Consider the following 20,210-nt stretch of genomic DNA (forward strand, 5'->3'; position numbering starts at 1 on the left):
ATTAATATTTGTGAGAGGAGCTATGAATATAATATCAAATAAAGTGTAATAGTAATTTTTATTTATCATCAATATATCTCTATCTATCTATTCTAAATTGATTCTTGACATAATTTCAGGAATAGCATCCCGGTAAGAAGTATGACCTTCTAAATCCAAAGAGAGATTTTCAACACCATCAAAAGGAACAGGGGCCAATCCACTCACTTTTGTTTCCAATGAGTGTAAACGATAAACATAGGCTATACAAAAAAAAAAAAAGTAATTATTAAGATCAATCAGAATTTAGTTCTTATTTCCTTTCATATCATACCTAAGACCCAATCTTCAGTTGTAAAACCATTGATAAATCGACCAGATACAACCTTCATTGCATTTCTCCACATATTAATATCATCACTTGGAATAGGAGATCCTAATAGTACAACATGATCAATAGCACCGTATATTTTACGTCGATGTAATTCTTGTAAGCATTGCCATATCACTAGACTTCCACAACTGTAGCCAATCTTTATACAAAAATTAAGATGAGAACGAGGAAAAAAAATTCGATAATCATCTTCTTCTTTTTCTTCTTACCAGATTACATGGTCGATTTCCTTGTACCCTTTCTTCCAATGTATCAGCCAGTACTATATATATATGTGTGTGCGTGTGCGGTATGTATATGAGATACCATAGTATTCCAAATATGTGTATCTTTTCTTCTTTTTTTTTTTTTTTTTTTAATTTTACCTATTCCAGCCTTCCTACTTCTATCAACAGCAATTTGCCAGGGATCATCAATAATATCAGCAACTTTGAGTAACGTTGCAGGAAGAGCCACAGCAGCAAAGAAGGCCTGTAAAGCAGTTTGTTTTGCCACTTCTAGTCCAGCATATTTGAGAGCCTGATTGGTAAGGAATCGCCGAAATGCATAACCCAATTCTTTCAAAACCTTTGTTTCATATTCCAAGCAAAATGTGTCAATATTCTGTCTATTGTTTTCAAATGAATTGATCCAAGGAGTCTATATATACAAAAAAAAAAAAAGTTAAGAGAAATGTCAATATTACTACCTTTTTTTTTTTTTCTTTTTGGGAACATACCACAGTTTCGTTGACATCATCCAATAAAAATCCAGTAACGCAAATAGTTGCCTAGAAGTAAATAAATGTTATTTTCAACAATTAAAAAGAGGTTGACATTTTTTTTTTCAATTTTTTTTTTTTTTACTCTTCTTTGCCTTCAGTGTTGGAATAGGGGGCATATCTTTATCCACCAAGATTTGCTTGAATCCAAATTCATTCAGCCCTTGTGTACGACGATGCATTTTGAACCCTGCCAATCCACCACCTGTCAATCCAAAAAGGCTTGTTACCAAAGCGATACCACCAGCCGTAGCAAAAAATGTAGCACCTGTTAAACCAACCAGAAAAGGTGCCAGTAAGGGAGCGGCTAGTCCTCCAGTAAGAGCTAAATATATTATCATCAAATGTGAGTATACAGATTCTATTCTGTTTTCATTTTGGATCTTCCTTTACCAATTACAGCACCACCACCAACTACACCAGCACCAGTAGCCAACCATCGATATAATTTCTTTTTACTGTTATTTTCATGCATAGCAAGCTTTGCTGAAGAGTTCATTTGTGAAAACCTGTCGTCATTATGTGAGTCACCACCTTTTGTTTTCTCTTGGAGAGTGAAGTACATTTGTTGCCCAAGACTTCTCTCAACAACAGCTAATTCCAGTCCTTGCAGACCCATTTCTAGTGTCAATGAATATAAAAATTGTCGCGCACGTGCATCATAGATTATGTCGTTTGGTGCTTGATCTTTTCTATTGAGATAAAAAGATAAAGAAATGTGAATAATTCAAAAAAGTGATATAAAACAAAAAAAAAAACTTGAGCATTTTACTCTGTCGAGATTTGATCCACATTCAGGGCAATCGAAAGAAGGTCCAATAAAATATCAATACGAATATCAGTTGGTTTCGTGACAAGTTCAATAGCTTTTTGTAAAGATAACGAGTTAACTATCCCAATAAAATAAAAAGTCGAGTTAAAATTTCTTCCAGTAAAGAGTGAATATTGTTATTTTTTTTTTTTTTTTTTTTTACCATTATCTTTAGTACCCAATCCTATACGGGTAATTACTTTTTGCCACCAGGGGATAGTCCAGTCTGTGCCAAGCTTAATTTCGTTTTCAGTCAATACAGATAATACCAGACGACCTACTGCCAGTTTCTGCTCACGCTGCCATTCTTTCATAGACATGGTCATAATATGAGGTATTTCAATCGATGATCAAAAAGGATAATAAAAAAAAAATAAAACAGGTATATATATATATATATATATATATATATATATATGAAAGAAAAAGAAAAAAAAAAGATAGAGAAAAAAAGAAGAAGAAAAGAAGTAAAAATTTGAGACTTTTGATGTTTTTTTTATTAGTACTATTTTGAGAATCCGCTTCCTATAGTACATACTATGCAAAAAAAAAAAAAAAAAAAAAAAAAAAATATACAAAAGAAAAGATTTTCATAAACCACCCCTTCGTTTCTGTTCTTCAGCCATTTTCCTAAACATTGCCATTGTTTCGTTTTCCTTTGCCTTGTAGTCTGCTAATTTTTCCTTGATGGGTCCCATACGTTCTTCCTTTTTTGCTTCAAATCGTGCTTGTCTTCGTTCTTGATTTCGTCGTTCTATTGCCAATCTTGATTTATAATCATCGCCACCACTACCATAAATATCGTTATCATTAAGTTCTACATCAGGACTTCGTTCACGTCGTCTTAGTGAGTTGGTGGCCCGTTTTTCCGCTAATTTGGCTTCTCGTCCTTCCAATTTTGGTACTGTTTCATTGATGTAATCATTTGTTCGACGTTTTTGTGCTTGATATTCTGCTTTGCGTTGTTGACGTTCCTTCTCCCATCGTTCTTCTTTTTCTAATAGATATATAAATATATAATTTAATTATTTGATATAGATCATATCATTTTAATTTTATTTTGTTTTATGTGTATTTAAACTTTACCAATTTGATCTTCTCGGTTAGATGATCTAGATGTGGGTGGTAAACTAGGTCCTACATTGGTTCTTCGTTTTCCTGTGGTTACTGCTGATGACGATGATGTTTTCGATTCAATTTCTCCTCGTCCTGTCATAGAATCCACTTTATCCTTGATATAATCCAATTCTTCTGTATTCAAATTCTTGGCAAACGACCATTTGTAAGATGTTGTATCTGATGATGAGACGTGGGCAGAGTTGATACCTTTGTAATATTTTTCTATTCAAATAATATAAATATTAAATCGTATTATTTATTTATTTTTATATTTTTTTGATCTGATCATTTTATTTCTTACCATCCAATTCGTACTTGTTCCAAGCTTTCACAAATTTTTTAAAATAATAACGAGCGTCATCTGCATCTAGTTCATTGAAGTATTTGTGTTTCTTTTCCTTTAACCAAATCCTAAATTCACTTGCCTTTTCAAAATAATCGTCCGTCGAAATGGCTAATATATTTCATAGAAAGAAGGAAGAAAAAAAAAGTGTGAATTACTATAACAATAAGAAAATATGATTATTTTTTACGTTGAATGGTTCCAATGAGCTGTTCGTCCAAGTGAGTTCTATTGGTATCTTGGTCCTTGTTTCTAGATCTTTTGGAATGTCGTCTTTCATGTTCACCTGAATCGTCTTGACGGTGATGCTTTCGTGAAGATCCCATGATGCTTAGGAAAAGAAAAAGAAAAATAATACGTAAAGAGAATAAAAAAGTTGAAAAGAAAAAGCGAAGGAAAAAAAAAAGTTTAAAGCAGCGATAAAATTACTTGGGGGACTTTTGATTCGCTTTTTCTTTTCTTTTTTTTTTTTTTTTTTTTCTCTTCAACTGCTGCACCGTTCATTCATTTCCTTCAACATGACTACACCTCTTATCACACACTGTATTTTTGACATGGTAATAAAAAGTTATAGAAGCAGAAATAGTATCTAATCTTTTTTTTTTTTTACGTTTACTTGTATTGAATATAGGATGGATTATTGTTAGATACGGAACGTGTGTATACCGAAGTGACTCAAGAAATCCTTGATAAATACGCTAATGGAGCCAGATTTACTTGGGATATCAAAAGCAAACTTATGGGTCGTACTGGAGATGAAGTAAGTATTATATTAAAATAAGAAAAAAAGTATCCTTATTTTCAATTATATTTATAGAGTGCACGAATTGTAGTAGAAACATACAAATTACCTATGACTGTACAGGAATACCTTGATATTACAGCAAAAATTCAACATGAAAAGTTCCCTTTAGTTCGACCTCTAGACGGTGTAGAACGTTTGATTCGTCATTTGCATCAACACAAGATTCCTATTGCTGTAGCCACTTCTTCTACTCGATCTAAATTTGAACTTAAGACTTCTCAAAATCAGGACCTATTTTCTCTATTTGATTTTATTGTTTGTGGTGATGATGATGGTATTAAGTATGGTAAACCTTCTCCTGATCTCTTTTTGTTAGCTCAACAAAGGTTAGGAAATCCCCCTTCCGATCAATGTCTTGTATTTGAAGATGCTGTTAATGGTGTTCAAGCTGCTTTAAATGCAAAAATGCATGTAAGTTATATATCTATTTTTTTTTATTTATGATTTGAAATAATTGATACTTTTTTATTATTATTATTATTATTATTATTATTAGGTGATTTGGATTCCTGATGAAAATATTTTAAATTTATCAGAAAATGGTGAAACTCATGGTGCTACTCAAGTATTAAAAACAATGGCTGATTTTGATCCATTGGTAAAATACAAAAAAAAAAAAAAAAAAAAAAAAAAAAAAAAGGAATGAAATAATAGACTAATGATGATGGTGAATAATTTATTATTTTAATTAGACGTTCAAATTACCTGCGTTTGGACCCCAAGGACCTGAAACGATCTCACACGATAACTTGGCATAGATATATTATTATTACTACTATTCATTATTTTATCCAAGAATAATAAAAGATACTGTACTAGTTTAAATAGATGAAATTATAATGTACCTTTTTAGAGTGAAGCGGATGTACAAATTTCGTAACAATGGAATGAACACGAGCTTCTTTTTTTGGAGCAAATATTTATACTTTTATTCCGCTTTTCTCTTTCTTTTTCTTTTCTTTTTTTTTTTTTCACTGTAAAGAATGAAACCATCAATACCTATCGTTTCTAATAACTTATCTCAGGACGCACTCTCATGGTATATTGTCGGTTCTTATCTAGGTGGTGCTACAGAAGGTAGAATTGCCGCCATGACAGGCTTATCAAGACAAAGAATTCAATATACTATTACCACTTTCCGAAAAACAGGTCTTCCACATCGAAGAAAACAAACCATGGGTAAAGTTATACCATATTATTTTATATAAACTCTTTTTTCTTTTTTTGTGACTCACTAACACTTTGTTTGAATGTTTAGACAAAAGAATGAAAAGAACCAATACCAATGATGTATCTGATACAGATTCACAAAGTAGTTCTGATGAACAAAGTGACACTGACGACAATACTGATATGAAAATCAAGGTATAAAGAAAAACAACCAATGGAAATTTTAATTTCTAATCTTATCAATTCTGTCTATAGAAAGAAGAACCAAATGACGACCAGATTGAATGGAAAAATTCGATGCTTCATCGAAGAAAGAATAGGTTGGATGCTACTTTTACTATTGATAATGTCCTTTCCAATTGTCGAAAGTATGAAGAAAAGGTAAGAGTTGCATATTATAATACTCCTTGATTAAGTATCAGCTTGAAACTCCTCTTTACTAACTCACTTTCTCTTTGGATGGATGAAAACATCATTAGCGTATACTTCGATGGCAACAAAGTTGTAAGCAGGAAATGGATCAAGAAGATGATTTATCAGAAAACATGATGCACGACGATACGGAAAACAACAACAACAATAATAACGGCAGCAGCAACAACGACAACAACAATAATAATAATAATAATATCATCCGTCCTCCATCTCCGCCTCATTCGAATGAATCTCAATTCCAAATATCAACATCAAGTCCAAATACACCTTGTCCGCATACATCTCCACCATCATCACCATTAGTAAAAGCAGAAGGATCTATGATCTTCAGCCAATCCTCATCATCAACATCAAGCGTACCAAAATCATCCTTTTCATCAACATCATCAAGTATCAACTCAAATGCTTTATCGCCAGTATATCATCAACACCGGCAACAACATCGACAAAGCCAAAACCGCCGTCGTTTCAATGTATGGACACAACGGGATGACAAACGATTATTACGACATGTATTCATGCGCGTTGGATCTTGGGATGAAGTGGAAACCTTGTTTGATGGAAGACATTCGGTGACTGATTGTATCAAAAGATGGGATGTCTTACATCATTATTTATTCAAAGAACTTCAAAAGACTGGCACTTCAAACTGGTAATCACTCTTTCCCTCACTCTCTCCCTCTCTCTCTTTTTTTTTTTTTTATCGTTTGCTGTGCTCCTGGTGATCTTCTTTAGTTTTTGTTAGCCCTTTTTTTTATTTTTAATATCCTTCTCTTTTCCACTAAATTCAAATCCCAAATCTATTCAATCTATATACATATCCCCTATTCTAGTTAGTTCCCCTTATTCTTCCTTTTATTTTTAGTATTCTTATGTCTTTGTGGCAACATTTTGATCCAAGTACAAATAAAATAATAGTTCAAACCAGTATGTATTTTTCTTTTTCTTTTTTTTGGAATATGTCTTCTACAGTAGAGAGAAGTGTCTATATTGTTATGGAAGTCATCGTCATAGTTGTAATCGTCATCATGTATCATGCATCATCCCATCATCAAATCGTCCAAGTAAAATAAAGTGTAAATTGTTTATTCGTATGAAAGAAGGGGCATGACTTGATTAATAAAGGTAGGTAGTAAGTAAGCTAACATACTAGTTGAACTAACTAAAGGCGGGGAGGGGGGTATAGGTTGGTTATCCAAGTACTGTCCATTATTAGAAATCCAATGATCATCATCATCATCATCTATATTGTCATCATCATCGTCTATATTGTCATCATCATCATCGTTTTCTGACCAAACTTCCTGTTGTTGTTGTTTTATCATTGTTTGTACCCGGAGTCGTCGTTTTTCCGCACTATATAGCTTGCGTGCACAATAGTATTCACAAATCGTCTCGATTTCTTTCCGTAAAGCTTGTTCTTGTGTATGATCCAAATCTAATTTTTTCCAAAACGCATCCATTTTCCATTTGGGTTTGTTATCATATTGATATGTACGACCCATCCATGTATCCACATACTCTATCAAATCAGTAAATAGTCGAGATTCCGTCTGTGTATGGACTTTGTGTACAAATCGATAAAATGAAGTTTGATGACGTCCAATCAAATCAATAAAAGGTTGAATGCTATCCATAGAAGAAGAAGAGGAGGAGGAGGATTGTTCAAGTTGATTCACTACCTTGACGAGGTCATCCATAAAAGATTTCAATTCATACAATGTGGTACTCAGATCAGCGGCCTGGTAGACTTGAGCTAGAGGTTGGTAGAGAATTCCCATTACAGTTTGTAATAATGTTCCTGTCGAATGTTGAAGTAAAAGGTCCATCCATTGTGTTTGATCTTGTCGTTTGCCGTATAAATACCAAAGTCGCTGAACTTCTTTCCAATGATATCTATCCTCATCACATATGGTTGTTGTTTCCCTTTGAGAAAAGTTGATGGTTTGAATTTGATTTGATGTTAAACATGGTTCAATATCTGGGTGTTTCATGATGAACAACAATGCATCCGAATGTGAGAGTCCTACATTGAATCGTTCATTAGTATATACTTGTTATTTTTTTTTTTTATATTTCTCTTATCATACCTTCCAATGCATCCATAGCATCATCACTACGTTCAGTGATCACAGCATTATAAAGTTTTTTGCAAATCATCGGATCTAATTTTTTTTCCAATACATCAATATCCGTTTGTATTGAATTCATTTCTTCTTGAAGATTGATAAGGATAGCCCTGGAAGAAGTAGAAATAATAAAAAAAAAAAAAGAAAGTTAGTTAGTGTAACGTCGGTCCAAATAAAAAAAGCACCTTTTTTTTTTTTTTAACCTTTGCATTAGACTACGACCACCAAAAGGTTTTGCCAAAAACAAGTCCAAAATAGTTTTCATCATGCGCATGGGATTGGATATTTTCATTAAAGTGGCCATGGTACGATAAGGAAGAAAAGCATGAGTCTTTTTCAGTTGATTTCGATTTTCCAAGGCTAAATCAGACACTATCAATTGCTTATGCAATGTAAATGCAAAACTAACAAAAAAAAGAAAAAGGATAAATAAATATATGTATGTAAATCCGTATTGAATTCCTTACCAGAGTCGACCCCATTCAAAAGCTTTTTTCATCAAGATAGGTAAATCATGCCAATGTTCAGTAGTTTTGATCATGTCCAATAAAAGAGAGCATCCTCCAGGTTGGAAAAGTTGTAATTTCAATTGTGTCAATTCTTGATCTAATGTATATAACGTTCGGTCGATATGAAGTTGATATTCTTGTTGGTCCTTTAGTAAAGCTGCATCTAATGTTCGTCGTCGTATTACATCTTCCAGGTCTAATTGCTGATAATAATGATGATGATGATGGTTAAATAATGCCACCATTATACCTTGTTCAGTATCATTTGTAAATCCAACAGATGGTGAAAGAAATTCTTGGAAAAGTGTACAATGTCGGTAGGTAGAGATAGATGCAAGACGATATAAAAAACCACGTAATCTTCGACGATCCATTTCACGCCAAGGTAATCCGTTATAGTTGTTGCGTATTTTGGTCGGCACATTAGGAATATCATTACGATCTGGGAATTGGGATTGAAGATGTTTGGCGAGTTGACGAAAATCAGAATGTCGACGTGCTACATAAGAAGTGTTGTTGTTATTTTTAGTTTCAATGATAAAGTAAGTGTGTTTTTTGGTGGATGAATGAATAAAATGTCGCTTTGGTATATCGAATAATTGAACTGAGATAATGTTGATTCCATAAATGATGGCAGGATCATACATGATTGCATTGTTGGGATCACATGATTGTCGTTGGTTGAATACAAAAGATGAAAAGGAGGCTTCTTTGATATCACATTGAATCAACTTGTCCAAAAGAAGTATCATCATTTTTTTCAGTTTGGTGATCATTGCACGACGTTTCAAAGCTTCTTGTGTTGTTGGTGGCATCCAAGTACAAGGTTGTCTTTGGTACCACTCTATCAAAAATAGTTGCCACTGAGTCCAAAACGTACTTCTTTGTTGATCTGTCTGGCCTTGAATCATAGGGAAAGGTTGAATGATTTGATTCATAATGAACCGAATAAATGGAAGATCTTCAGTTGTTGTCGTTGTTGTTGAAGAAAAAGAAGTAGATGATAATAAGGTGATCAGATCAGGGCATGTTTTTTGTAGATAAGACCATTCACGATCCAATTCAAGTTTGATTAATTCTTTTTTCAAATAATGTAATTCTTTAGGAGATAATTTCATGATTTCATTTAAAAACAAAAAAAGAGAGTATATAATATAATATAATATAATATATATATAGGTATATGAATAAATATAATATAAAAAGGTAGAAAGAAAGGAAAAAAGGAAAAAAGGAAAGAGATCAAAAAAAAAAAGCTTTTTTTTTTTATTTCAGCTGACGGAGTATCAAAGACTAAACTAAAAGAATGACAGACCAGTCAAGGAGGAAGCAGATCATTCGTGTAACCATTTGTGATTCATAATAATAGCAGCACCTGCTCTATTGTCATCATCAAGTTGTAACATTGGAGTAAGGAAATCAGTCAGGAGTTCAAGTTGGTGGCCGTCACGATATGTTTCTTCCAATACGTCATGTAAATCCCGGTACCGTAGTTTCTTGATATGTTTCATATTTCCATGTCGATCAAAAAATTCGTGAGAGAATTCACTATCTTGTGTCAATCTTGTTGGTAAATTGTTACCCATCAATTCTATCATTTGTGCAATATGGTCTAATTAAAATAATTATATAATCATCAGTATTTATTATTATTATTTATTTATATATATGACTTTTACCATCATCTTTGGAATATTTCGAAGAAGGTCTTGGATCAAATAGGAATTCACCTGTTAATAATTCAAATATCTAAAATATAAAGTTGTGAGACTTTTAATATATCAAAATATATATATATATATCTATATACATTTTATAAAGTAGATTACATACCATACAAGCAAAACTCCATAGATCAGTTTTTTCATTCCATCTAGCACCAAGAATCACCTCTGGACTTCGATATTCTCGAGTTTGTATCAAATGTGTACATTCATCCTTGGTCCAGCAAGCATTCCCGAGGTCTGCAATCTTGACAATAATATTTTCATATACATTGACATCCAAGTCTCCAGCAGTAAAATCAAGTACAGATGATGTAATAATTCCATTCTTATCCTTTCTATAATAGAGAAAAAGTTAATAAGTTTCTTTTTTCTTTTTCTTTTTTTTTATTAATTACCTTGGTGATCCTTGTTGTTGTCTTTTTAACTTTTTCTTTATCCTTTTTTTTAATTTCTTCTTTTGATTCTTGGTTAATCCAGTTGTATCCACTTGATCCAGTATAGTAATATCCTGTTCCATTTCTTGATTTCCATTGATAATAGTATCTCCTTGTATATGAAAGCGTTCCTGTAATACAGTTTCTACGTTGGGGACATAAACTAAAACATTTTCAGGTTTGAGATCAGTGTGTATAATACCGCATTCACGATGTAAATAATCCAATCCCAAAAGTACTTGAGTCGCCACCTTTTTTACCACGGGAGCAGGAACACCACGATATTTGAACCTCTTGATCAAAGACAAAAGACTTTCCCCAAGCACTTCAAATACCATACAAACATGTATACCATTGTCACCTTCGTGTTCAAAATGATCCAAAAGTTGTGCAATATGTTGATATCCGGCTGATGTAGGATTGGTGGACTGAATCTTTTCTAATAAAGCAATTTCTTCTTTGGCACCTTGTGTAAATCGCCTTGAAGACTTTACAATTTTGACTGCAACATGACACTTCAACCTAAAACAATAAATGCACAAAAGTGAATTAAAAAAAGTAAAAAAATCTTTTTTGGTTTCATCTTTTTCTTTTTACTTTGTATCATAAGCTAACCAAACAGTAGAGAAATGACCCCAACCTAATTTTAATTGAATCTTGTATCGTCCTTGTTGTAAAGTGTCACCAAGACTAACTTTATGATAGCCACCAGTTTTATAATCCTCCAAACCTTCTTCTTCGTCTGAATATATGGAATGACAATCTGAATAATCACTGTCTGAATCCATTACCTATAAAAAGTTGAATGCCATGCAAAATATATATAATATATATATGTAATGTATATATATATAAAAATAAATAAAATACAAAGATCGTGGGTTTTCTAGAGAATAATAATAAAGTGAAGAAAAAAAAAAAAAAAGGCCCGCTGCTATTCTTTTACCCTTTTGATCAAAAAAAAAAATTTGTTAACACCCAAAAAGTAATCAATTCGCACTCCGTAACCAAACATATATAAATATATGATCACCTCTTAGGAGGATGTATTTAATACAGGTAAGTTAGAATAAATGTATATATATATAAAAAGGATATGATAACTAAATATATATAAATCTTTTGTACTTAATGGAACTACTATCACTCCTTTTTTTTTCTTTTTCTTTTTCTTGTATTCAATTTGGATTATGCTAAAACTCTTTTATCTTTTTTTTTTTTTTTTTGTTCTATTCTTACTTCATTTTATTTCCTATTTTTGCGACATCTTATTTTTTCTATCATTTATTATTAAATAAAGTGTAAAGAATAATATCACAAAATGATACTGTATTTTTGTAATGGATGATAAAACTGTACTGTTATTTTTTCTTCCAATGTTTTATATTTTTAAATTCATGTTATTAGAAACTATATAAAAGATTCACCTATTATTCATTAATGATTACATCCATAAACATATTTAAAGAAAGAAAGAGAGAAGGGAACCAAGAGAGAAATTTCATATCATGCGAAAGAAAAAAAAAAAAGAAGTAAAATAGTTGACTTCGCTTACCAAATAAGTCCATCATCCATATAAGGTTCTGTACTCAAGCCAATTTTTCTTTTCAACTTTCATTCAATATGTTCATTTTAAATAATGGATTGATTATCAGAAAATTTATATACCGTATCATCGATGATATTCATGCAGACTAACAAGAAAAAAGTAAACCAATACTGTAGCTCTTATCACTGATGAAAAAAAAGAAAAAAGATGGCGGTTGATGATGATGATTTTTTCGTTAAAAAAAAAAGAAAGGGGGGCCACATTTTATACGCAAAGTAATGGGATCACAAACCGATCATTCTTGACATGAACCCTGACATGAATTCAAACGGAGGTCCATTCAACTTTGCCTGGGTAATCGTACTAGTTTTGATGTGCCGCCGTACGTATTCCTTTCACTCCCCCCTTTTATATATATATATATATATTGTTACTATGATTACCGTTTTTGGCAGTCAAACAATGTTAGAATGAGTATGTTATTGTTCATGATGGTCGCTTTAATTGGTCGACAATTTGTGATTTGATCCAGATTTGACAGTATATTAGTGTGACATTCATATGTAGTTTGGCTAATAAGAAAGAGAAAGTACACTGATCTTCATCATAGGAAAAAAAAATATCCTAAAAAAGAAGTAATCATAGAAAAAAGAAAAGGATCTTAGTTCGTTAACTTTCATAGGAAAAAAAAAGCTTTAGAACTACAAGAAGGATTTCCTTTTTTTTTTTTTTTTTTTTTTTTTTGCAGAAAGCAGAAAATGAACTAACTTTTGGTTATGTAACACCTTTTTTTTTTCTTCTTTTTTGACATCAGGCAAGTACAACATTAGGATAATGGGTCCCTTGGTTTCCTCGTCCCCCCAATTCTTATTTACGGAACATCTCCTCTCCCCCGAAAAAAAACAACAAAAGCCCGATATTTCTTCTTTATCCGATTTTTTTTTTTTTTATGAAGATAAGTTTACCAAGATGATAGTAATATATAGATATGTGATGAATATTATTTTAATCATGTCACTTTCTGAAGAGATATTCATTCTCAAATGATATTATTATTATATATATATATATATATATATACTTTGTGATGTTATAGGATACGATCAAGATTTAAAGTAATCAATGCACGTGTATACAGAGAGAAAACAAACTTTCTGTGATCAAACCCTATTCGAGAAATAAAAACAAAGTTTAAATACGAGACGTTGCTGCTGATAAACAAATAGTAATAATAATAATAATAACAACCTTTTCATTTTGTTTGATGTTTTATTTACAGTAAAATACACAAAAGAAAATAAAGAATGATATATATGTAAAATGGTATGAAGAGACTATGATAACGAAGATATGACTATAATCGATTTGAATATGAATCCACAAAGCCCACCATGCCAGGTCGCAATTTATCTGCCGTTGTCAGTATCACCAAGAAATCTTGCCATGAATTGATACCCAAAGCATCCATCATCCTTTGAACAACATCTTGTCTTGCTACTGGAATTGAAATGCTGCTTTGTGATCCGGTTGCTGCTGTTGCAGTCGCTGTTGCAGTTGCTGATGAAGTTGTTGTTGCTGTTGTTGTTGTTGTTGTTGTTGTTGTTGTTGCTGCTGCTGCTGGAGCCGAAGTTGCTGTCGATGATGATGATGATGACGATGAAGGTACTAATGATGATGTTGAAACCGTAGACTCAGTCATATTTGCTGATGAGGTGCCTGTTGATGGTGATGAGGATGACTGTGCTAGAATCGCACTTGTTTCATCTTCAATAAACTTGACCAGTGCCGTCGCTTGTTTGATCAATCCCCTTCGCCATTGTCGAATATACGCTTCGCGCATCCTAGTTGGTAGTTGGAACGTTTCATCCAATAATGATTGTATCATGGGTGCTATATCCTTTGTTGGTTGAAGCGTTAAAGGTCGTCTATCATCATCATCATAAAATTCATAATGTAAGATAATTTGTTTTCTTTTTTTTTTTTTTTTTTTTTTTTTTTTTTTTTTTACTGAACTTACTTCTGAGAACTTTCAGTATGTGATTTGATGTTTCCACCAGTGGTCGTATACATATATAAATCATCCTCCAATCTATTTAAGAATACATCATGGCATTGATACATCAATTGACGATATCCAGGTTGAAGGAGTGTTTGTTTGACTTGTAATTTGTTGAGGTCCACAAGTGTCGTAGGTACTGGTGACTTTAATAACGCTGTTTCCAATCGAATCTTCATATCTTCCATATCCTGATAAGCAAGTGGAAAAGTTAAGATAAAGAAATTGATGAACTTCAGAATCATTTACCTGTAATAAAAGGCCTTGTAAATAGAGGTCAGGCATATACTTGTGATGTTTTCTTGCATGACTGGAGCGACTTTTTTCTTCCGAGGATAAGAACAATGCCAAGGTGTTGATCACAGTATTCATAAATGTCAAGTTTTTCCCGATTAATAAAGTCGATCCATAAGTTTGTAAATGAGAAGTAATGATTCTAACAAAAAATAAATAAATAAATAAATAAACATCAATTTCCCTCTTTCTCCTATAAGGTCAAAAGAAAAAAAAAACTTACTGAGCAAGAAAATCAGCGTTGATGATGGGTTTCGTGTCTCTAGCCAAAAGTGTGTGACTGATCTAGTTGATAAAAAGTAAGTGGCAAAAGGTTAAAAAAAAAAAAAACGATAAATATCGACTATATATATATCTTACCTTGAGCCACTCAGTGGGTAACGAGACAGATTCCAAATCCATGACAGATTGAACAAAAGGAATGAGATGGACATTGGCGAAATAATCAAGAGTAATAGACCATGACTATTATATATATATAAAAGAAGGAATAATAGTTAAAAGACAAAATTTATAGTAAAGTAGTTTTCTTACAATATTGAGCCGGCGGTATAGCTTCCGAAGTCTGACCAAAACGTCGATCAATTGACGAGGAACACGTTGGGAGAGTACCTTGAAGTACTTGGAAAAGTTTCGCAGATAACGTACAGGTACTACCATGACAAGACTACAGAGAGATAAGGAGGATGGATCTTGAAATAAAAATGCAGTACACACCAAAGCTTGCTGATGAAGGATCAACCATTTGGGTTCAATATCTGATAATGTCCTTCCCATTTCACCATTCAGTACTTGTCGAGCAATTGTTGTCAATAAAGAAGGTTCCATAGGTTCCGCTGACCATGCCTTACTCACTTTGGGGCCCACCACATTGGACCATTGTACCAAAAGAATCGCAGAGAAGAAAGAGGAATCAAATAGTTGAGCCAATGTATCAGATGTAGTATTACGATTTGGTTTTGATTTGACAGATTCTAAAACAAAGATATAAAGAATATATGTATCATCCATACAAAGAAAAAAATTGAGTTAGTTAAATGAAATCAAGAGCTGTTGTACGTACCGTTGGCAACATCATATAAAGCTGCCATTGCTTCAGAAGGACCATCTATAGGAGGAGGTAAACCAGGAAATGCGGTATCAAGAGTCGTCACCGTGGCAGATAAAGCACCAGAGACCATTGGAGAGACAAGAGGAGAAGCTGCTGTATCTACACTGGCAGAAAGATCTCCTTGATTGAATACTGGCGATTTTATAAAGTGGTGATGATGGCGCTGTGATTTCTTCCGATGTAGATCAAGTGACTCATTTTGTTGTTGTTGTTGTCGTTGTTCTGCTTGTGACTCTGCTAGTGATTCTGGTTGTGAATGTAATTGTGGTCGTTGCTGGTGCTGTTCTTGTTCTTGCTCTTTCTGTTCTTGTTGTCCTTCATCCTGTCCCTCTTGGTGTTGTTGGTATTGTTCACCTTTTTGTTGTTCACCATGCTTGTAATGGTGCTGTTTTTCCTGTTGTTGGTATTGGGTATTGGTTTGAGCTTGGTTATCTGTATGACTCGAGATTGGCAGATCGCTAATAGTGTTGCTGGTGTCGGTTTTACCATTGTAATTATTATCACTTGATGTTGAGGCGGTCAAGGTATCAACTGGAGTAGAAGAAGTTCCAATAATAGATTGAAAGTGGCTTGAAGGCATCAAGGATGGTTTTCTATCTTCTAAGCTACGACTAGAAGGTTTCATAGCTCCACTTCCAGTGACGACAGCAGTAGTTGTGATTTCCAAGGGTTGGATAGCAGTTGTTGATTCGGTTGCTTTCGATTTGGTTAAACGGGCATGTTTGGAAGAAGAATCATATGAACGAGACATCAATTCACCTTTGTTTTTATATTTATTAAATCAAAGACGAAGAAAAAAAAAAAAAAAAGAAGGAAAGAAAGAAGGAAAAAAAAAAGAATTTCGAAAAGATATAGAAAACGCAGTGTTGAAACACCGCAGATTTTGTGGGGAAAGGCCAAAGCATTGTTACAATATATATTAAAATACAAAATGAACTAAACTAAATAACTATATGTAACTAAAACTCTTCAAAAGTATCCTTTTCTTCTACGTATTTCCATTTCTTCAATTGAGATCCATAAGGTTTAGGACGAAGTTCATATACTCTATATATATAATTGTTCAATAGGTATTCATATAATATAGTACTAAATCTCAACTTACGTATGTAATGGTACCAACATATGAGGCATTTCTTCTCTTGACCAGTCTAAAAGGTATCCAAGGATAATACGTAGCACCACTCGATGTGTAATGATTAAACATGATTGGGTCATTCTTTCCAGTTCAATAATCAAGGGTTGAAGTCTATGGATCACATCTATAAAAGCACAAACACATTTGAAACCAAGAAATAATAATAATAATAATAATAATAATAAATAATAATAATATACTTACCAATATAGGATTCACCTCCCATTCCAGGGTATCGATAATAAAGTTTGTTTTCTTGTCGTGCTTTAAATTCATCAGGGTACTGTTGTTTGATTTCTTCATATGTCATACGTTCGCGATCCTATAGATACAGTAGTAATAGATGAGATGACGTTTCTTCCTTTTTTTTTTTTTGTATTTTGAAATTACCCCAGAATTGATTTCATTCAAGAATCGAATGTGCTATAAAGAAAAAAAAAAAAGAATTTAGTAACAACCCAGTTCATCTTTTTCTTTTTTTTTACCTTGATATCGTAATCCTCTACATTAAAAGTCTCTGCTGTTTCCGTTGAACGTTTTAACATACTTGTCCATATAGTGAATTGTGAGGATGAGATGGCTTCGGCTTGAGAGTTGATAATATCATGTGTTGTTTCCTTGTCCTTATCTTTGGACCCATCAGTCAAGTCCAAAGAATCCAAACCATACGACTCCCATTTTTGTTCCTGTTCATATTTGCTTTTGGCCAAATCGATAGCAAATGATTTGCGTTGTTCTCCAATGAATTTTTCTAATGCCTTGCCGAATTTTCTTCCTAAAGGTGTCAACTACATAATGGGAAAAGTTTTAGTATTTCATTATTTTTTTTTTTCATATAAAACTAACCGAGGCATCGCCACCAATTCGATCTTCTAAATTATCCGTACTTTGACCATGTCTTGTCACAAATATTTGTCGTTCTAAAAATAACATGAATCATTACAGGATCAATATATGCAATGCTGTAATCTTACCAGATAAGTTGAAATTCATAAGATAGAAGATACATTGTCCTGCCAGATAACCAGAGATATTGTAAGCCACCACTTTTTTCCCAACATTGATCATTTTGCAATATTGTAGATCACGTTCTTCTTCCCAGTCTCCTAATGGTTCATAAGCACGTTCATAGTTGGCCACTCTAGACCTGAAATCAGCTAATGCCTTGCATGGATCTTTATCCTTGTAATCTGGTCCTAATAACTTGAGCCTAAAATTCCTTTCTAATACCTATATGATTTCAAAATAGATAAATAAATACATTATTGGTATTGATAATGGCTTCATTTACCTTTTGGTCAGTACAAACAGATTCCATCAAAAGAATCTTTATCGATGGTTCTTTTCGCAGTCGATCTATCAGTAATTTTCTATAAATATATCAATCATCAGCCAAATCATATCAAATATCATATTATAATTTCTTACCTGCGATCAATAGTGGAATTTGTTGCATCATGAATGGCTACAGAAGACCGATGACCACTTTTCAACCAATCAATTAGTTGTTCCAATACATTCATGGCCAATTCATCACGCATTCGTTTCATGTCCTTATTATCTGGGTCGAAAAAGCTGGCTGATTGATCCATATCTGCTGTTCGTTGGTCTCGTCGAGTATTGCCCACATTGAATACCTAATTGAACAAAAAAAAAAAAAAAAAGCAATCAATACCTTCAGTTAAATCTTATTCGTTTATTTTTTACTTACCCTTGTTTCATATTGAAGCCAATTAAGATAACGTCGAAGTTTTTTGACAATGTAACTTTTTCCTCGAGCAGGTAACCCGACTAAATTTACAAAACAAACAAAAAAAAAGTCAAAATAAAATCATATAAAAAATTGTATGACGTGTATCTTACCCATAATGATAGCCAACTTACTATCTAAAGGTCGTTCTTTGGCATTTTCTAAATTGAAGAGAAAAAAAAAATGAATATACGATCTTTTTTTTTTTTTTTTTCATCTTGAAAAGCTTACTCGGAGGTTTTAAAGTCTGCACTACACCAGGGATTTCTTCCAGTCCAATACTATGTCTAAATAAATAAGAAGTATTATCATCTTCGGCTAGTTTAACCCAATGACCTTGAGGAGTAGTAGTAGCAGCAGGAGGAGGAGGAGGTAATGGTTGTTGTTGTTGATACTCTTCTTCAGGTTCTTCTGTCATGGTATAAAGTTCATCTTCAGGATGTTCAATGTCATGATCAGTTTTGACTACAGGTAAAGTTTTTCTTCTTCGTCTATCCATGGTAAAGATTATTAATTTATTGTCAAGTCAATAAACAAGGAAAGCAGAAAAAAAAAAAAGAAAAAGAAAAAGAGAAAAAAAAAAACGAAAACAAGTGAGAAAGGGAAATCGACAGGGATGAAATCCTGCGCCCAAGAACAACCAAACTAGTCGGTCATTGAAAAATGGGCAAAGGATTTAAGCAACTTTTTTTGGCTTGACCAAAAAGTCATCTCGCATGATTTTTGATCCATATGTTAAGATGATGATGACCCAGCAAAAGTTGATGATTAGCTAAAATAAATAAACCCTTTTAATCTCATTGTTTTTTATAATAGTATTCTTTCTCACTCTCATCTTTTTTTAAAAAAAGAAAAAAAAGTAAAGAATCATGCATATAACTCCCCCTTTTTTTCATTATCAAAGAAGTCACACGCGTACATAGATAAATATAGTCAACCATTTCAGTTTATGTTTATATTTGAATGTAAACATGAACTGCATTCTCTTATCAACATCATCATGTTCATTATCTCTTCTTTTTTTTTTTTTTTTTTTTTTTTTGTTCTATCCTTGGAAAAACAGAAGATGAACACTGGATTAGGTTAGTATGCTATCATGGGATAGTCTCCCCCCAGGAGGATCGCCAGAACTCCGATGCTGATGCCTTTTTTTTGACGCTAAATTGGATAACCGATACTGTAGAAACGTATTGTACTGAGATTCGACATGATGTTGAAAAAAAAACAGACTTGTTTAGTTTGATATTCTTTTTTGTACACACTCATACTTTCACACACACCCATTATAAAGATATATATATAATCTTTGATGTTACCTATTTTGATTTGGCTTGACAAGTAAGAATCAAGTTCATTGGCTGAACTACAATCACATTTCTATTTGCCCTTTTTATGAAAATGATGAAGATTTGATCCAATGGTAAAAGTTTATTTGTTTCTTTTTTTTTTTTTTTTTTTTTTTCTGTAGTTTTTCTTTTTTCTTTTTTTTTTTTTTAATTACAGCTTACCATTGGATATGTGTCCTATTATATATATTTTCTACAATGGAAATGAAACTTTGACTTTGATTGGTTTTTAGAACCGCTATCGAATGAATTTGTATCGTTTCTCTGGTAAAAAATTGGAAAAGAATAACTCAGGTGTATCCCAACCAATCATGATATTTCCAACATTTTGCCATGACGTTATGATTGTAA

The 20,210-nt window shown here is 32.7% G+C and overlaps 8 protein-coding genes across 8 annotated transcripts; 2 read left to right on the plus strand and 6 right to left on the minus strand.

Annotated features, from left to right (window-relative positions):
• Nucleotides 1-19: 19 nt before the first annotated feature.
• Nucleotides 20-2,362, minus strand: BX664DRAFT_361834 (uncharacterized protein). The gene is made up of 9 exons (XM_051548265.1): nucleotides 2,108-2,362; nucleotides 1,906-2,023; nucleotides 1,527-1,825; nucleotides 1,229-1,458; nucleotides 1,092-1,142; nucleotides 739-1,012; nucleotides 583-635; nucleotides 314-512; nucleotides 20-242 (listed from the first exon to the last, which is right to left on the minus strand). The coding sequence occupies exons 1-9, from the start codon at nucleotides 2,268-2,270 to the stop codon at nucleotides 88-90; spliced, it is 1,542 nt and encodes a 513-aa protein (XP_051397259.1). The 5' UTR covers nucleotides 2,271-2,362; the 3' UTR covers nucleotides 20-87.
• A 164-nt stretch (nucleotides 2,363-2,526) lies between these two features.
• Nucleotides 2,527-3,782, minus strand: BX664DRAFT_341091 (uncharacterized protein). The gene is made up of 4 exons (XM_051546934.1): nucleotides 3,597-3,782; nucleotides 3,365-3,517; nucleotides 3,031-3,285; nucleotides 2,527-2,941 (listed from the first exon to the last, which is right to left on the minus strand). Exons 1-4 carry the CDS (start codon nucleotides 3,730-3,732, stop codon nucleotides 2,535-2,537), a joined length of 951 nt encoding a protein of 316 aa, XP_051397260.1. The 5' UTR covers nucleotides 3,733-3,782; the 3' UTR covers nucleotides 2,527-2,534.
• Nucleotides 3,783-3,877: 95 nt separating this feature from the next.
• On the plus strand, nucleotides 3,878-5,074 carry BX664DRAFT_285926 (HAD-like domain-containing protein). The gene is made up of 5 exons (XM_051541693.1): nucleotides 3,878-3,963; nucleotides 4,038-4,166; nucleotides 4,224-4,622; nucleotides 4,708-4,809; nucleotides 4,904-5,074. The coding sequence occupies exons 1-5, from the start codon at nucleotides 3,925-3,927 to the stop codon at nucleotides 4,967-4,969; spliced, it is 735 nt and encodes a 244-aa protein (XP_051397261.1). The 5' UTR covers nucleotides 3,878-3,924; the 3' UTR covers nucleotides 4,970-5,074.
• A 119-nt stretch (nucleotides 5,075-5,193) lies between these two features.
• BX664DRAFT_388659 (uncharacterized protein) lies at nucleotides 5,194-6,744 on the plus strand (the record flags this gene model as incomplete). The annotated part of the gene is made up of 5 exons (XM_051549485.1): nucleotides 5,194-5,390; nucleotides 5,470-5,576; nucleotides 5,637-5,762; nucleotides 5,861-5,885; nucleotides 6,120-6,744. Coding segments are annotated over 5 exons (808 nt in total), but the record flags the coding sequence as incomplete, so codon positions are not given.
• A 155-nt stretch (nucleotides 6,745-6,899) lies between these two features.
• On the minus strand, nucleotides 6,900-9,615 carry BX664DRAFT_361838 (uncharacterized protein; the record flags this gene model as incomplete). The annotated part of the gene is made up of 4 exons (XM_051548266.1): nucleotides 8,413-9,615; nucleotides 8,149-8,349; nucleotides 7,907-8,055; nucleotides 6,900-7,842 (listed from the first exon to the last, which is right to left on the minus strand). The coding sequence occupies exons 1-4, from the start codon at nucleotides 9,570-9,572 to the stop codon at nucleotides 6,902-6,904; spliced, it is 2,451 nt and encodes an 816-aa protein (XP_051397263.1). The 5' UTR covers nucleotides 9,573-9,615.
• Nucleotides 9,616-9,698: 83 nt separating this feature from the next.
• BX664DRAFT_341100 (kinase-like domain-containing protein) lies at nucleotides 9,699-11,540 on the minus strand. The gene is made up of 5 exons (XM_051546935.1): nucleotides 11,213-11,540; nucleotides 10,577-11,137; nucleotides 10,288-10,516; nucleotides 10,134-10,203; nucleotides 9,699-10,066 (listed from the first exon to the last, which is right to left on the minus strand). Exons 1-5 carry the CDS (start codon nucleotides 11,401-11,403, stop codon nucleotides 9,789-9,791), a joined length of 1,329 nt encoding a protein of 442 aa, XP_051397264.1. The 5' UTR covers nucleotides 11,404-11,540; the 3' UTR covers nucleotides 9,699-9,788.
• A 1,978-nt stretch (nucleotides 11,541-13,518) lies between these two features.
• On the minus strand, nucleotides 13,519-16,418 carry BX664DRAFT_388662 (C9orf72-like protein family-domain-containing protein; the record flags this gene model as incomplete). Its single annotated transcript, XM_051549486.1, has 8 exons — nucleotides 15,578-16,418; nucleotides 15,049-15,488; nucleotides 14,875-14,979; nucleotides 14,738-14,799; nucleotides 14,470-14,656; nucleotides 14,182-14,411; nucleotides 13,820-14,089; nucleotides 13,519-13,636 (listed from the first exon to the last, which is right to left on the minus strand). Exons 1-8 carry the CDS (start codon nucleotides 16,374-16,376, stop codon nucleotides 13,519-13,521), a joined length of 2,211 nt encoding a protein of 736 aa, XP_051397265.1. The 5' UTR covers nucleotides 16,377-16,418.
• A 24-nt stretch (nucleotides 16,419-16,442) lies between these two features.
• On the minus strand, nucleotides 16,443-19,082 carry BX664DRAFT_341104 (6-phosphofructo-2-kinase-domain-containing protein). Its single transcript, XM_051546936.1, has 12 exons — nucleotides 18,745-19,082; nucleotides 18,627-18,674; nucleotides 18,475-18,554; nucleotides 18,192-18,400; nucleotides 18,055-18,133; nucleotides 17,738-17,993; nucleotides 17,610-17,683; nucleotides 17,249-17,551; nucleotides 17,154-17,186; nucleotides 16,968-17,085; nucleotides 16,731-16,887; nucleotides 16,443-16,672 (listed from the first exon to the last, which is right to left on the minus strand). The coding sequence occupies exons 1-12, from the start codon at nucleotides 19,010-19,012 to the stop codon at nucleotides 16,585-16,587; spliced, it is 1,713 nt and encodes a 570-aa protein (XP_051397266.1). The 5' UTR covers nucleotides 19,013-19,082; the 3' UTR covers nucleotides 16,443-16,584.
• Between the last annotated feature and the right edge of the window lie 1,128 nt (nucleotides 19,083-20,210).

The sequence above is a fragment of the Halteromyces radiatus genome (assembly GCF_025201355.1).
Source record: "Halteromyces radiatus strain CBS 162.75 chromosome Unknown BX664scaffold_8, whole genome shotgun sequence".
Classification (NCBI taxonomy): domain Eukaryota; kingdom Fungi; phylum Mucoromycota; class Mucoromycetes; order Mucorales; family Cunninghamellaceae; genus Halteromyces; species Halteromyces radiatus.